The sequence below is a fragment of the Meriones unguiculatus genome, chromosome 7 (assembly GCF_030254825.1).
Source record: "Meriones unguiculatus strain TT.TT164.6M chromosome 7, Bangor_MerUng_6.1, whole genome shotgun sequence".
Taxonomy (NCBI): domain Eukaryota; kingdom Metazoa; phylum Chordata; class Mammalia; order Rodentia; family Muridae; genus Meriones; species Meriones unguiculatus.
In genome coordinates this window covers 4,483,255-4,496,664 of record NC_083355.1, presented here as the reverse complement: position 1 = coordinate 4,496,664, position 13,410 = coordinate 4,483,255, and the positions used below count along the sequence as shown (strand labels likewise).

General features: G+C 57.4%; 1 protein-coding gene across 1 annotated transcript in view; it reads right to left on the bottom strand.

Moving 5' to 3' along the window:
* LOC110549932 (dynein axonemal heavy chain 17) overlaps positions 1 to 13,410 on the bottom strand; it is a 49,387-nt gene that overhangs the window by 6,586 nt on the left and 29,391 nt on the right. The window contains 12 exon segments of the mRNA XM_021639429.2: positions 3,393 to 3,584; positions 4,805 to 5,032; positions 5,279 to 5,406; positions 7,097 to 7,245; positions 8,896 to 9,089; positions 9,644 to 9,766; positions 10,636 to 10,806; positions 10,994 to 11,134; positions 11,645 to 11,809; positions 12,657 to 12,749; positions 12,751 to 12,833; positions 12,836 to 12,861. Of these exon segments, the coding sequence (XP_021495104.2) occupies positions 3,393 to 3,584; positions 4,805 to 5,032; positions 5,279 to 5,406; positions 7,097 to 7,245; positions 8,896 to 9,089; positions 9,644 to 9,766; positions 10,636 to 10,806; positions 10,994 to 11,134; positions 11,645 to 11,809; positions 12,657 to 12,749; positions 12,751 to 12,833; positions 12,836 to 12,861 (1,693 nt within the window).

Genomic DNA, 13,410 nt, shown 5'->3' with positions numbered 1-13,410 from the left:
CACCACAGCGCCTGGCCTGAGAGCTTTTGGTGGCATTTCAGTGAAACTGGCCAGTGTGAACTTTCAGTCAAAACACCTGCTGCTCTGAAGTCTCATTTCAAGGAGTCTTGTGTATGCGAGAGATGTGTGTGTGCTGTGTGCACGTGTGTAAGCTTGTGTGAGGGCCAGTATGTGCAGTGGCACGCAGGTGGAGGTCAGAGGTCAACCACCGGTATCGGTCCTCACCGACTACCTTGTTTGAGACGCGATCTCTCTGTTGTGTGCCCCAGCGTAACTGACCTGAATTTCTGGGGCGATCCTGTTTCTCTGGAGGAGTGCTGAGATTACAGGTATATGCCACTGTGGCTTTAGGTGGGTGCTGGGGTCTGAACTCCAGTTCTCACACTTGGACAATCAGATCTTCAGCCCCTGAGCCATCTCTCAAGACCTGTATTTTGCCATTTTCTAACCTCAGAGGTTTTTGTCTTGTTTTGTTTTAAAACTATTTTTACAAATATGTGTGGGTGGATGTTGCTGTAACCGAATCTAAGTCTGTGCATCACATGTATGCCTGGTGCCGTGGAGGCCGGAAGAGGATATTGGGGCCCCTGGAACTGGAGTTAGAGTTGTGAGCCACCATGTGGGTGCTGGGATCGAACCCTGGTCTTCTTGACCCCTGGCTGCCTCTCCAGCCCTCAGCCAAGTTTTCTTTTCTGGTCTTCTCATTTTTCTCAGCAGCTGGGCTCAGAGACTGGTCACCAGAGAGAGGGGGTGGGTCCCCCACCTGCTGCACAGGGCAGGGATGAGGGACGAGGTGGTGACTACCGGAGACATTACCAGCAGAAGTTGCTCAGCGTCGGACGTGACCTGTGTACTGAGGGGGAGAGTCCAGGACTTCCCCAGCCTTGAGCTCGGATGGAGGAAGGTCGGCCAGCGCGGGCTGGGCAGAACTCCATGCTTGTCAGGGCGTGCCTGTCACTGTGGGATGCCATGTTCTTCTCAGCAGGTCGGAATTGGTGTGCGTGTGTGCGCGTATGCATGGCGGGACCACCCCTCTCCTGGCACCTCATGTTTGCATTTCCTTGGAGTGTCATGGGTGAAATGGAGCCAGGATGGTCTCATTGCCCACGGGGAGGGCTCTGTCCATAAAGGCAGTGACATCTCCCCAGTCTGCGTTCCTGCTGCAGCCACGCTGGGGGTGTCACCAGGACAACGAACCATGCCTGGGCTGGCTGCCTTGACCATGGTCTAGGCAGCGTCTTCTTGCCCAGTCTCCGTCAAGGAAGCTCTGTGGTGGCCTCCTAGGCAGGGGAGATGGGATGGGTTCTTCCAGACGCCTAATCACTTGAATGGTCCTCAGAGGGATGCTGGCAAGGATTTTGTGAGGACGGCTGTATTAGATGGTGACTGCCATTGTCGCTGGAGACTGCTCAGTGTCAGGCCTGACCTGTGCATTGAGGGAGTGTGGGGGCCCCCGAGACTCAGGCCAGATCCCTTTGGCTGCCCACAGGGAGTGTCCTCCTCTCCTGACCCTGGGCTTCGTGTTGTTTCTCTTGCATTTGACCATTCATTCCCTCTCCTCTCTCTCTCTGGTCTCATGTACCCCATGCCAACCTTGGACTTGAGGTGTAGCTAGAGACGACCTTGCACTGCAGGTCCTCTTCCTGGTGCCTCTCCCGAGTGCTGGGATCACAGGCAAGCAACACCATGCCATTTACTGAGCTTCCTTTAAGGGGGTGGTGAGTAGGAGACGCTCCTGAGACACATGCGATCCGGGCTGACTTCCGTTTGACCTCATCTGACCCTGGGGTTTGGATGTAAGCTGCTGGGCCTCAGTGAAGACACCGGCTCAGGGGCTGAGTGGCTCGCCTGAGATAGCCCAGTCTGTAAGCAGACACTCACACCCTCTCCCCATTGGCTCAGTATGGCTCATCACCCTGGAGCGGTCCTGGGCTGGGCTGGGCTGCCCTGCCATGTTCTCTGCAGGTCAAGTTCACGGCTGCCACACATCTTGCATGGCTTGCTGCCCTTGGCCTCTTAGCCTGTGGGAAGAAGTTCGGGGCCTTGTTCTCTTGGGACCCACAGTCTCTGTTGCTGTTGAAATGCAGGCCAAGAGTGAAGTAGAGAAGTCCTCAGTATGCATGGCCCTCTGGTCTTTTCTGGAGAGGGTGCTGAGCCTGAGTCCGCTTCTGTGGTGGCAAGCTCTGTTAGCCATGGGAGGTGGGGTGGCCGCTAGATCTGGCTTCTGAGTGGCCAAGCCCCGGGACTTAAGGATGTATGGGGCCACCAGACCCAATTGGATATCTGCACTTACAGAGGGGCTGCTGTTCAGCAGACAGCAGAGTGTTCAGACTCCACAGTCTCCTCCCAAACCAGGTCACAAGTTCCCCAGTTTTCACCCAGACTAGCCCCTGCTGGTGGACAGTCAGACCCCTATACCTGCCTGCCAGAGTTTCTGGAGGTTGGCATCCAGGGTCCTGTTTATGTCAGGCAAACATCTGACCACTCAGCCACAGCCCTAGTTTTTTGTTGTTGTTTTTAAGAAAAGGTCACCCATGCTATTCTCAAACTGGAAATCCTCCCGCCTCAGCCTTTTGAGCACTAGGATTATGGATGTACACCTGCACACCCACCTGACATCAACACCTGCCTGCCACCTGCAGCCCCTTGCATGTTTGCTGAGTTTATTCCCATTAGTTGTAAGAACCCAAAGAAGCACCCTGTCTCTCTCAGGGATCTTTGGGGATCTCCTTCCCCAAACCTGGATCTGACTCTAGACACTGGCGGACCTGTAGCCTGGGAAGCCCTGGAGTTTCTGGGGATGAGGTTCTCAAGATGGGAGCTGCAGCTGCAGGGGTGAGGGGGTGTGTGTGTGTGTGTGTGTGTGTATAGATCGCCCAGCACAGGTGACCCGTGAGCCTCACTGTTATGAGTGCTGGGAACTGAACTTGGATCCTCTGAAAGAGCAGCAAGTGCTTTTAACCCCTGAGCCATCTCTCCAGCCCTCCACCATTTTACTCCTGTGCATGGCTGGGCCTGTGTATAGTTCAAGCAAGATGCATCACGGGGAAGAACGGGTGTGCTAGAGAAGCACATGACCTAACCTGGCCACCAAAATGGAGACGCGTTCTTACTCTGCCCTTAGCAAGTTCCTCCCTTTCTACATGGCATAAAGGAAGGCCTGGACAAAGGCTGGGGGCCCACGGGCACTCTGATTCTCGGAGCTCACAGCCGCTTTCGCTTCTGCATATACTGGCTTTGCCACCCTCCCATCCGTGTGCGCCTTTTCCAGTTGTCTGGTGATGAAGCCAGGAACTGGCGAGGCCGAGGCCGGTCTAGAAGCAGCCCCGAGGAAAGGAAGCAGCGGTCCTGCCCCGTGCTGGGTTGTTGTGGGCTCTCAGCCCCGCCCTCACCTTGGAGTTGGCCTCCAGGTAATTGTAGAGCACGTTGATGGAGATGGTCAGGTCCCCGTTGTTGAAGGGGTAGGAGCGGTTCCAGCCCTGGGCGCCAAACTTGCGCCTCTCAGCCACAACGGCGTGGAAGTAGCACAGGGCGAAGAGGATGCACTTGAACTCGATCTCCTTGGTGCACATCTCCAGGGTGTCCTGCAGGCGGATGAGATGGGTCAGGAGGGGCGAGTCCACGGAGATGCTCAGCTCTGTCTCTGCTAACACCATTGGCTGACCCTCACGGCAGCTGCAGCCATGGGCCGCCCATTGAGGGCCCAGAGAGGGGGATGGAAGCTTATTTCCCCGGAAATCTACACAGCCGTGCTCCTGGCTTGCATGTTTCCTATATGACACGCTTTTTATGTACTTATTTTTGCCCCTGGGTCTTGCCACGCAGCTCGGGCCCAGCTGGAACTTGATCCCCTCAGGACTTTCGGGTGCTGAGGTTACAGGCGTGCATACCCATCCTTAAAATATATTCAAACCCAATTTACTGTGAGTCCATGTGGCGTGGGGTATGTGGGCATGTGCGCATACATGCTTACCTGCACGGGAGTGCATGGGTCAGTCAGTTCTCTGCACGCTGCATGCTTTGTTACCAGGATTGGGGGGAAGCACCCCTGCCTGCCAAGCCAGCTCGCTGGCCTCCCTCTACGGTTATAAACAGCTTTAGCGTGCTGTTCATGAAAGGAGCTGGCCGTGCACGGGCTCCAGGAGCTGGGAGGCTGCAGCTGGCTGGAGGTGCAGGGCGCCCGGCTCTGCCCACCTGCCACCCAGGCTTGTGCAAGAGTAAGAACGAAGCGCCCTACAGCGTTCACCCCTAACCCGAGCAGGGCCGCCCCGCCCCCGCCCTGTGTGCTCCCACACCCCCGCCAGATGGCCACAGCCCGGGTCACAGCCTGGAGAAGGATCGTGTGCTCCCAGCACAGGCTGGTTAGGGGAGGAGAGTGCTGGGGGCTTGTGGGAGCAGTGGCCACAGGGATGACAGGGTTGCAGGCCCACAGAGCTGAGGGGCTGAGAGGCTGGCTCAGAGGAGCCCTGTGTGCAGAGGCTATATGCCTGAGGGTGGGGTCAGGGGTCGGAGTACTGTGACCCAGGATGGGACAGGGCCTCTGGAGCCACAGCAATGATGGGCACCCTGCCAGCCGACGGGGTCCAGAAGCTGATCAGAGGCCATGCCACGTGTGTGGCGTTGGTGGCTGGTAAGTTTGTCCAGCCACAGGGACATACTTGACGTGAGCGTGCGGGTGTGCTGGTGTGGCGTGGATGGGCGGCCAGCACGGAGGAACTCTGGAACTCAGTCAGCCTTAGCTTTCTGGGCCTGTGTTTCCAGCTTTGCCTGGCCGTGGGGAGCCACCCGGTCTCACCCCACCTACCTGAGTGAAAAGGTCCAGGGCCTTGTGCAGGTTGGCGTACATGCCCGTGGGTGGCTCGTTGGTGATTTTGATGGCGTTTTCCAGGATGCCCTGGGGGATGATGTGTGCCTCGGGGGTCGGGGCGGGCTCAGCGCTGATGAACACCCGGTAGTCCTCATGGCTGCCCGAGCTGTAGCGCTCCACCTTCTTGTCCAGGGTGCCTAGCCATCTTGCCACCAGGTGAATGTTCTGTAGCAAAGGAGCCTTGCCTCAGGCCCGGATGGACCCTGCTGCGCCCGCCCGCTAAGGTGGCAGCCCTACCCCACCCTGCTAGTTAGCCTTGCGATGAGCTTTGTTTGTCCCCGTGGGCTCACAGCACAGACACTGTGGTCCCCAGAACCCCCAACCCCCAGCCACAAGGGCGGAGGTATGGTGCCCCACCAAGGCTCTGCCCCATCCCCAGTGACACGGCCATGGAGGCCGAGCAGCCCTCACCTGCAGAATGACCCAGTGTCCCTTCTCGGCAGCCACGTCCAGGGCATTCTCGGCCACCACCTCTTGTCCTTGCCCCAGGGACACGTTATGGAGTTTCCCATTGTCAATGGTAAATCCCAGTTTTTTCCCTAAAGAGGGGAAAAACAGGAAAAGTACAGGGTGATTCAGAGCAGTGGTTCAGGCCCTTCGTTCCATACCGGGAACATCACATGCTTGCCTTCTTGTTTATTGTGGGGAAAACACATCCCGGAACACGACCATGCTTCAGCCATCTGGAAAGGTGGGGCCCAGTGACGGTCGGGAACCCGGCCACACCGTGCAGCTGTGGCAGCACCATCACCATCCCAGAATACCTCGTGACCTTGAACCGTGGTGCCGTCTCACGCCCCCTGCCTGACAACTGCCCTCTGCTCTCCAACCCTGTGGATCGGCCTGTCACGGACATTTCATGGTAATGGGCTTACACGCTCTGAGACCTTCGTGAGCTCTGTGCTTTTGAGTTTCATCCAGGAGGTAGCATGGACTTGGTTGTTAGTGGAGTAATTGCAAGCTCTTGTTGCACTGTCTTAATCCAGTGTGTGCGCGTGTGTGTGCGTGTGTGCGCGTGTGTGTTTGCAATTTTGATTGCCAACACGACTGGGTATAGATTCATCTCGGAAACTCCCTACTAGATATGTCTGTGAGGGTGTTTCAAAAAAGGAGGAATGGCCTGAGTGTGAGTTGTCCCACGCCTATGGCCTGGTGTCTAAGGCTGAATAACAAAGATGGTGGTTCTCAACCTGTGGGTCACAACCCCTTTGGGGGTGGAACAACCTTTTCACGGGTTACCTAAGACCACCGTAAAACACAGATATTTATATTACGATTCATAACAGTAGGAAAATTACAGTTATGAATTAGCGACAAAGAAGTTATGGTTGGGGTCACCGCAACGTGAGAAACTGTGTTAAAGGGTCCCAGCATCAGGAAGGAGACCTGAACTGAGCACCTGACTGCAGGTACAGTGTCGCCAGCCGCCTCAGGCCCTGCCACTGCCCTCCCCTCCACGACAGACTGAGCCCTCAGCCTGTGCCCAGATAACCCTTCTCGAGTTAACCTTTTTCAAGTTTTTTGTTTTGTTTTGTCCCAGCAATGATCTAAGTAAGCCGGCCAGGGCTGTTTGTAGTTTTCGGGTGTTGGGAGAGAACAGGTGGGAGGTGTCTTAGCCGGGGTTTCTGTTGCTGCCTGTCACACTATGACCCAAGGCATCTTGGGGAGGAAGGGTTCATTCCATTTACACATCCCAATGACAGCCCGCTGTGAGGGAAGTCAGGGCTCAACACAGGAGCCTGGAGGCGGAGGCGGGAGCCGAAGCCGAGGCCACAGAGGGGTGCTGTTCCCTGGCCTGCTCAGTCTGCTTTCTTACAGCACCCAGGACCACCAGCCGCAGTGGCCTGGCCCCTCCCGGGTCAGTCACCAGCCGTGAAAATGCCTCAAAGGCTGTCCACGGGCCAGTCTTGGGGAAGCAGCTTCTCAGTTGAGGGTCCCTCTTCCCAATGGCTTAGTTTGTGTCAGTTGACATAAAACCAGCCAGCGCGAGGCTTGTTGGCAGACCTGCTTTCTAAGCCGTTAGGGACAGGCCCAGTCTCGGGCGCTGTCGTGACTGCACAGAGGGACCTCCCTTCTGCCCCCTCCTCGTTCTCACTGGCAGGCTTGTTCCTCTGCCCCAGCGCCCCTTGCTAGTCTGGCTTTGATCTAGCAGTGCCCATGGGAGGTCGAGGTCCCTCTCTGTGGTTCTGAATTGCATTTCTGAGGGCCCATTTCTGCAGCTGTGCTTACCCAGGGCCTCCACGTCTTTGAGGGGGTCCACCCCGGGGGACAGGATGAAGAAGATTGGTGTGGAGGGGCTGCTCTCCTCGTAGGACTTGGAGAATTCCACGCTCCGGCCTTCTACAAACTTATTGCCCATCTTCTCTTCCACAAAATTCCTGAGGGGAACACGTTCTGTGGGGCCGCAGGCAGCCGGGCCCTGCTTGGGACAGGGACAGGGCTGTGCGGGTGCCTTTGGCCCGGGTGGGTGAACGTCCTCTGAAGAAATTGAGGGGGGGAAGTGGCATCTTGCCTTTTAAGTTTTTAATCAATGAATGGGTCAATGGCCCTCCTGCTTCCATCTCCAAGTGCTGGGATTGCAGGGACCTGTGTGTTAGGCACACAGTGCTGGGGATTGACCCGAAGCCCCACCTTGCCTTCCTCGGCGTTGCCCACCCAGCAGCGTGCTCCTCCCTCAATCCCAGGGGGCCAGGGACTGGTGTGAAGGTTGCCGCCCTTGATGTGAAATGCCTATGGGGTCCATGCGGGATGTTGGAGGGAGGAGCAGGCGCTGCCTGGAAGGCCACTTCGGAGCTGCTGGACCCATCTTTCTAACCCGGCCCCAGAGTTCCAGGTCCCTTGGGTGGGCCTCTCGTGTGGTCCAGCGGTTGGGGTGACCTTTGTGTCTCAATGTCTGCACGTTTCCCTTCGTCATGAGTGGCTAATGCTGTAAGTCTCCCAAGCTGGTGAGGTGCCCCTGCCCAGCAGCTGTGAAAGCAGGACCACGGCTGTATGCCCGGGCGGGGGGCTGGCTCTGGGGGGTCTCACTGCCCATTTAAGACGGTCAGGCAGCGTTGCCTGCCCAACACCCCTCACTATGTCGGGACTCTTCTCTCACTCCCCCTAGCTCAGCCATAGACATGTAGTCTTTCACTGTCCCCTTCTTCCCCACCAGTCCTGGCCCTGTTCTTTTCCAGCTGAGAAAAACAAAACAGAAAAAGTCCTCGAATAGTGAGCATGCTTGTGTGAGAGCCCATCTTTGTCAGAGGGGAGTTCTGTGGGGGTGTGCCTGGCTTTGAGGAAACCCGCCTGTGTGCTGGCTGCATGGATCGATGGAGAGGGCAGAAGTCAGCCCATCCACCCTGAGCCCAGGTGTGGGGTCCGCGCTAAGTTCCTCCCTTCCTTCATCTACCCCCCACCCGGGAGGGCTCAGGTCTTAAAATTATAGCTCCTCCTTTATTATTGGTGTCCAGGCAACACTATATTGAGGCATGGAAAGTTTCCCAGTGCTGATGGCCTTTCTTTTTCCTTCCCCAAACACCCTGTAAGGGACCCTGTCTGTGTGGCTAGGGAGGACTATGCTTTCAACCCTAGTGCCTGGTGTGGGAAACTCTGCTCCCCCACCTGTGTCACGGGGTATTTCCCTACATAGCCCAGCAGGGCCAGAGTCAGCCAGCGTCAGCCGATATCACATCCCGAGACACCAACAGTCAGCAAGAACCCGGGATCAGGGCTGAGAATGATGGTCAGACAGTCAAGTGCTTGCCAAGCATGTACAAGGCCTGGGGTTCAGTCCTCAGCACCACATAAAACTGGGTGTGCACACCCGTAGCCCTAGCTCCGCAGGCAGACAGGAGGATCAAAGTTTAGAGTTTTTGGCAACATGATGAGTTCGAGTTCAGGGTCAGTCAGGGCTGCCTGCGACCACATCTCTGGCTCTCGAGGCCCGAGCACCCCACCAGCGGCCGTGCCAGCAGAGGGCGCCCCTGGCTCAGCCCTGTCCTCTGTGGACTGAGGTCGGAGGGGAAGGCGGGGCCCGGGCTGCTTACTTGACGGCGTAGGTCATGCGGTCCGGCCTCATGCAGCGCACCATGCACAGCTTCTGCAGCGCCGTCTTGTTCTTCCACTCCTTGGGGAAGATCTCCTTCTCCGGGGCTTCCGACTCCACCAGCTTCTTCCACCGCTTGGCGGAGCCCTCGATGTCATTGTCCAGGTTTTTGAACTCATCCATCTCCGCCAGGGCCTAAGGCAGATGTGGCGGTGCAGTGATCACAGGCGTGTCCTAGGTCAGTGGGCCCCTTACCTGGTGGCCCTTAGTGGGGGCCTGGGGAGAGGCGTCCGGAAGCTGGGCGCTCTGGGGGGGGGGTTGGCCTGTTGTTAAGATCAAGGCTGTTCTTCCCATCAGCTGCGGCCCAAGCTTCTGTGGGGCATGTGGCCTGGGGACTCGTCTGTCCCTCTCCCTCCAAGGAGGGTGCTGTCAGGGCTGTCTTGCGTCAGGCCGCGCCTTCCTCCGGTCAGTTTGGATTGCAGCTTGGAACCTGGGACCCAAGGTCTGTTGGCCGTGACCAGACCCAGAATGGGGCGAGGCACGGGGTGGCCTGGGACTGGTTGCAGGTCCCTGTCGTTGCCACCCTCCTGGGCCTGAGCAGGTCAGTGGAGACCCAGGACAGTGCAAGCGCAGGGCTGTCTGTGAGCTGCCGTGATCCTGGCTTCCGCCCTCTTCCGGCCCCTCACCCGCCGTGGGGCACAGCCCTCAGCACTGGTCGCAAGGGTCTGATGCTGACCGTGAGGACCCACCTTGATCCCCCCCCAGCTCTGGTGCTGCAGGAAGTCCACGGGTGACATGACGCCGGCCTTGAAGGGGAACCTTAAGAGAAAGTCCAGCTCAGACGGGTTCAGCTCCTTCTTCGTGGAGAGGACCTGGGGGTTGAGGGGGCGTGAGAGACAGGTGCTCTTCGGTTCTGTGTTTGAAATCAGGGAGGAACCTACGTAAAGCGCGTGTGCTAATCACAGTAAAGTGCACGGCCCAGTGGCATCAGCCACTCATGAGGGGCTGCAGTGCAGTTTAGATCCAGAACGTTCCCACGAACCTGAAAGGAAAGCCCGTCCACCGCAGCGGTTCCAGGCTGCACACACATGTATTGGAGGTGGCAGTCGTGTGTACTGCACAAGCAGCCTGCACTGGAGTGTGTGTGTGTGTGGGAGGGGTGTAGTGGGGTAGGAGGATGGGCTGAGACAGGCTCCCACTGTATAGCCCTGGCTAACCTGGAGCTCACTTAGACCAGGCTGGCCTTGAACTCAGCACTCTGCCTGCTTCTGCCCACTGCGTGCTGGAATTAAAGGGGTGTACCATCTCAACTGGCCCACGTGAGGATCCTGATCTAGACCTTGGTCTTCCCAGTTTCCAGAACCAGGACACGTAAAGCTCGGTCACCTTGGGCAGTGCTTTCAGAAGGGACAGAGGCCACTGTCCATCTGTCTATGTGTCCTTCTTTCCTTTCCCCTTCCTTCCTTCCTGACACCTTTGTTGACGCCCCTGGGCTCTATGCTCCTCCTGCCTCAGCCTCCTGAGTGCCTTGCTGAGACCGGCTGTAGAGCCAAGGGAACACCATGCCAACCTTTCAGTACTTCTGGCATGACTGCCGGCACACGTTAGCAAATGCCCTCCCAGGCTGCACTGCAGTGCCGAGCTGGCATGTTCATCAGACCGCGACAGGGGTCCCCGAGAGCCTGGGGCTCCCCAGTGCAGGCCCACAGGCTGCAGTATGAGCAGAAAGGCAGCGCGCTACCTGGAAGGTGACCTGAGCCAGGAAGATGAGCTTGTCCCGTTCGAAGAGCCCACGCGCCGTGTACATGTACACAGAGTAGGTGATCTCGTCCGTGAGGTTCACCACACGCTGCTTCACCTCGTCGGCAGGCGCCGTCTTCTGGATGGCTTTCTCAAACACCACGTTGAAGGCCTGGGGAGCGGCCAGTGTGAACGTGGGGGGCCACTGGCAGCTTCTGGGTAACTCCCCGGGGCACCAGGGAAAGGGGGGTAGAGGGCCGTACCCCCCCCATCACGGTGATGGGCCTCTTCCTCACATCCTGTGAGCTCCCTCATGACCCCGGCTGGACCACCCGCCCGGCGCCCCTCGCCTCGCTGACCTTAAGGGAGAACTGGTAGATGGGGTTGATCTTGTTGAGGTCATTCAGGATGAAGTAGAGCAGGGAGGCCCGTTCTGCCGCTGGGCGATAGTTCTCTCGTGCCTCGTTGATCTTGGCTTCCGTGATCTTTGCCTCTTGGACCTCAGGACAGACAAAAGGGGCAATGCACTCATACGGGGGCCCCCTGTCCCAGGCCTTCATTCCTCCCAAATCCCCTAGAAGGCCTTCAGACAGTGAGATGCCAACTCTCCCTGTCTGCTGCTGCGCTGGAATATCCTGACCAAGGTAACCTAGCAGGAGGAGGGAGTTTGTTTGGCTCAGCTCCAGGCTGCAGCCTATTACTGTGGGAACTCAAGGCAGGAACTTAGAACATCACACCCAAAGTCAAGAGCCAGGAGAGAGGCGAGTTCTTGCTCGTTTGTGCAAATGCTCAGCTAGCTTTTTCCTCGCTTTTGATTCTTTGGGAATCCCTACCTAGGGAATGGAGCTACCCACAGTGGGCTGGGCTGTCCCCCACAGAAATTACCCACAGGCCAACCTGGCCTACGTAATTCCTCATTTCAACTTTGTTGAAAGTCACAAAAAACTGTTACTGGCGCCCAGGTGTACCCATGCTGTGGGCTGCCAAGCCTTCCACAGGGTTGGGCCTACCTTCTCTTCAATCTCATTGGCTGTGTGCTTGGTGGTCTCCAGGTTTTCCACCAAGGCGGTGTCTCCCAGAAAGTTCCCCGACGCAGCCGACAGCCGAGCCAGGAGAGAATCCTCCAGCTCCTTCAGCACAATCTTGAACTCATTCTGAGATTTGGTGAGGTTCGCCTACAGGGAGCAGCAGGGCCCAGGGGGTAGCAGAGCAGCGTCAGCCGGTGACAGCCAGGTGGAGCAGAATAGAGGCCCGGCCCCCCGGCAGAAGAAACGACAGCCAGCAGGGAGGGGGCCCACCCACCCCGGCTGTCAAGGCCTCTTGCTGTAGAGACTGAGAGCCACATGTGTGGCTGAGGCAGAGCTGTGCAAGTGGCTGGTACACAGTTGCTCATGCATACCCTTCCTTGTGTGTCCATGCTTGCAGTCATGTATGTATCCGCGTGTATGTGTGAAGGCCAGAGCACTGGGCTCAGTTCAGGGTCTCTCACTGGGATCTCAGGCTTACCCATTGGGCTAGACTGTCTGGCCAGGGAGTCCCAGAGCCCTCCTTCCTTCACCTTCCCATCCCTGGGATTGCAAGTACACGATAACTTTTTCTGGGTTCCGGTGTGTGTGTGTGTGTGTGTGTGTGTGTGTCAAACTCAGGTCTTCATGCTTACGCTGCAAACATGTTACTGTATTGAGCCAAATCCCTGGCCAAGATCCCTAAGTTTTCTTTATGATGCTGAGAGATGAACCAGGAGTTTCACACATGCTCGACCAGTGCTCGGCTAAGGAGCCCAGCACCAGCCTGGTATGACTTGCTTCTGGGGGTGCTCTTTGATCCTTAGGCTTTTGGAAGGCTCTGAGCCCCTGGTCTGGGTGCAGTGGCTGCCGGTTTAGAACCGAGTTTGGGGTAGGAGGAAGGACTGGTGTTGTTGGCTGAGGTCCCAGGAGCGTGAACATGTGGGGCCCACTGAGGCAGCGCGAGGTTCACGGTGGCCCGCGGGCCCCAGCCTGGCCCATTTCTGATGTCTGTCACCTTGAGCTGTTCGAGGTCTGGGCGCTCTTTGGCCACCACGGCGGCCAGGAGTTGGTCCTCCAGCCCGTCCCTGGTCACCAGGAAGTTGATGAGCGTGCACTGGGCCTGCATCTCGGGTTTGTAGTGGGGGTTGAAGTACTTGGTGTGAAGGATCAGCCGGAATTTGGGGTGGTACTCTACCTCCTTGTCACCGATCTTGATGTACCTGGCAGGAGGGGCAGAGGCGGCGCAAAGCTCAGCCACAGGGCCATCGCACCCGGCTGGGTGGCCCACCAGTGCCTCCTCGATACTCCTCACGGCAGTCCTGGGATATCAGCATTCATGTCAGGTCCTTGTCAGGGTCCAGGACGTCAGGGTGCTCGAGTCACCCTCGTCTGGGACTTCTGCGCATGCCCTGGCACCTAGCTGCTCTAAAAGCAGATTATTAGAAACCAGCTGGGGTAGGTCCAGGCAATGGGAGGTCACGCAGCCTCGGAAGGAAGGTAGTACTGACAGGTGCCTGAGTGTGGCTAGTCCTTGACAATGTGATGCTAAGTGGGAAAACAGACACAAAGCGGTTCGTGCTTCGCGTTTACTGTCCAGAGTGGGCAAAGCCGCAGACACAGAAAGATGCTTAGTCAGCGTGAGGCTTCCTTGTGCGAGTCCCGCAGTCTGGCCGACTGCCATTGAGATGCCCACTTTACTATGGTAAAAATAGGGGGCCAGCAAGATGGCTCAGTGGGCAACGGGGCTTTCTGCCAAGCTTCACATCCTG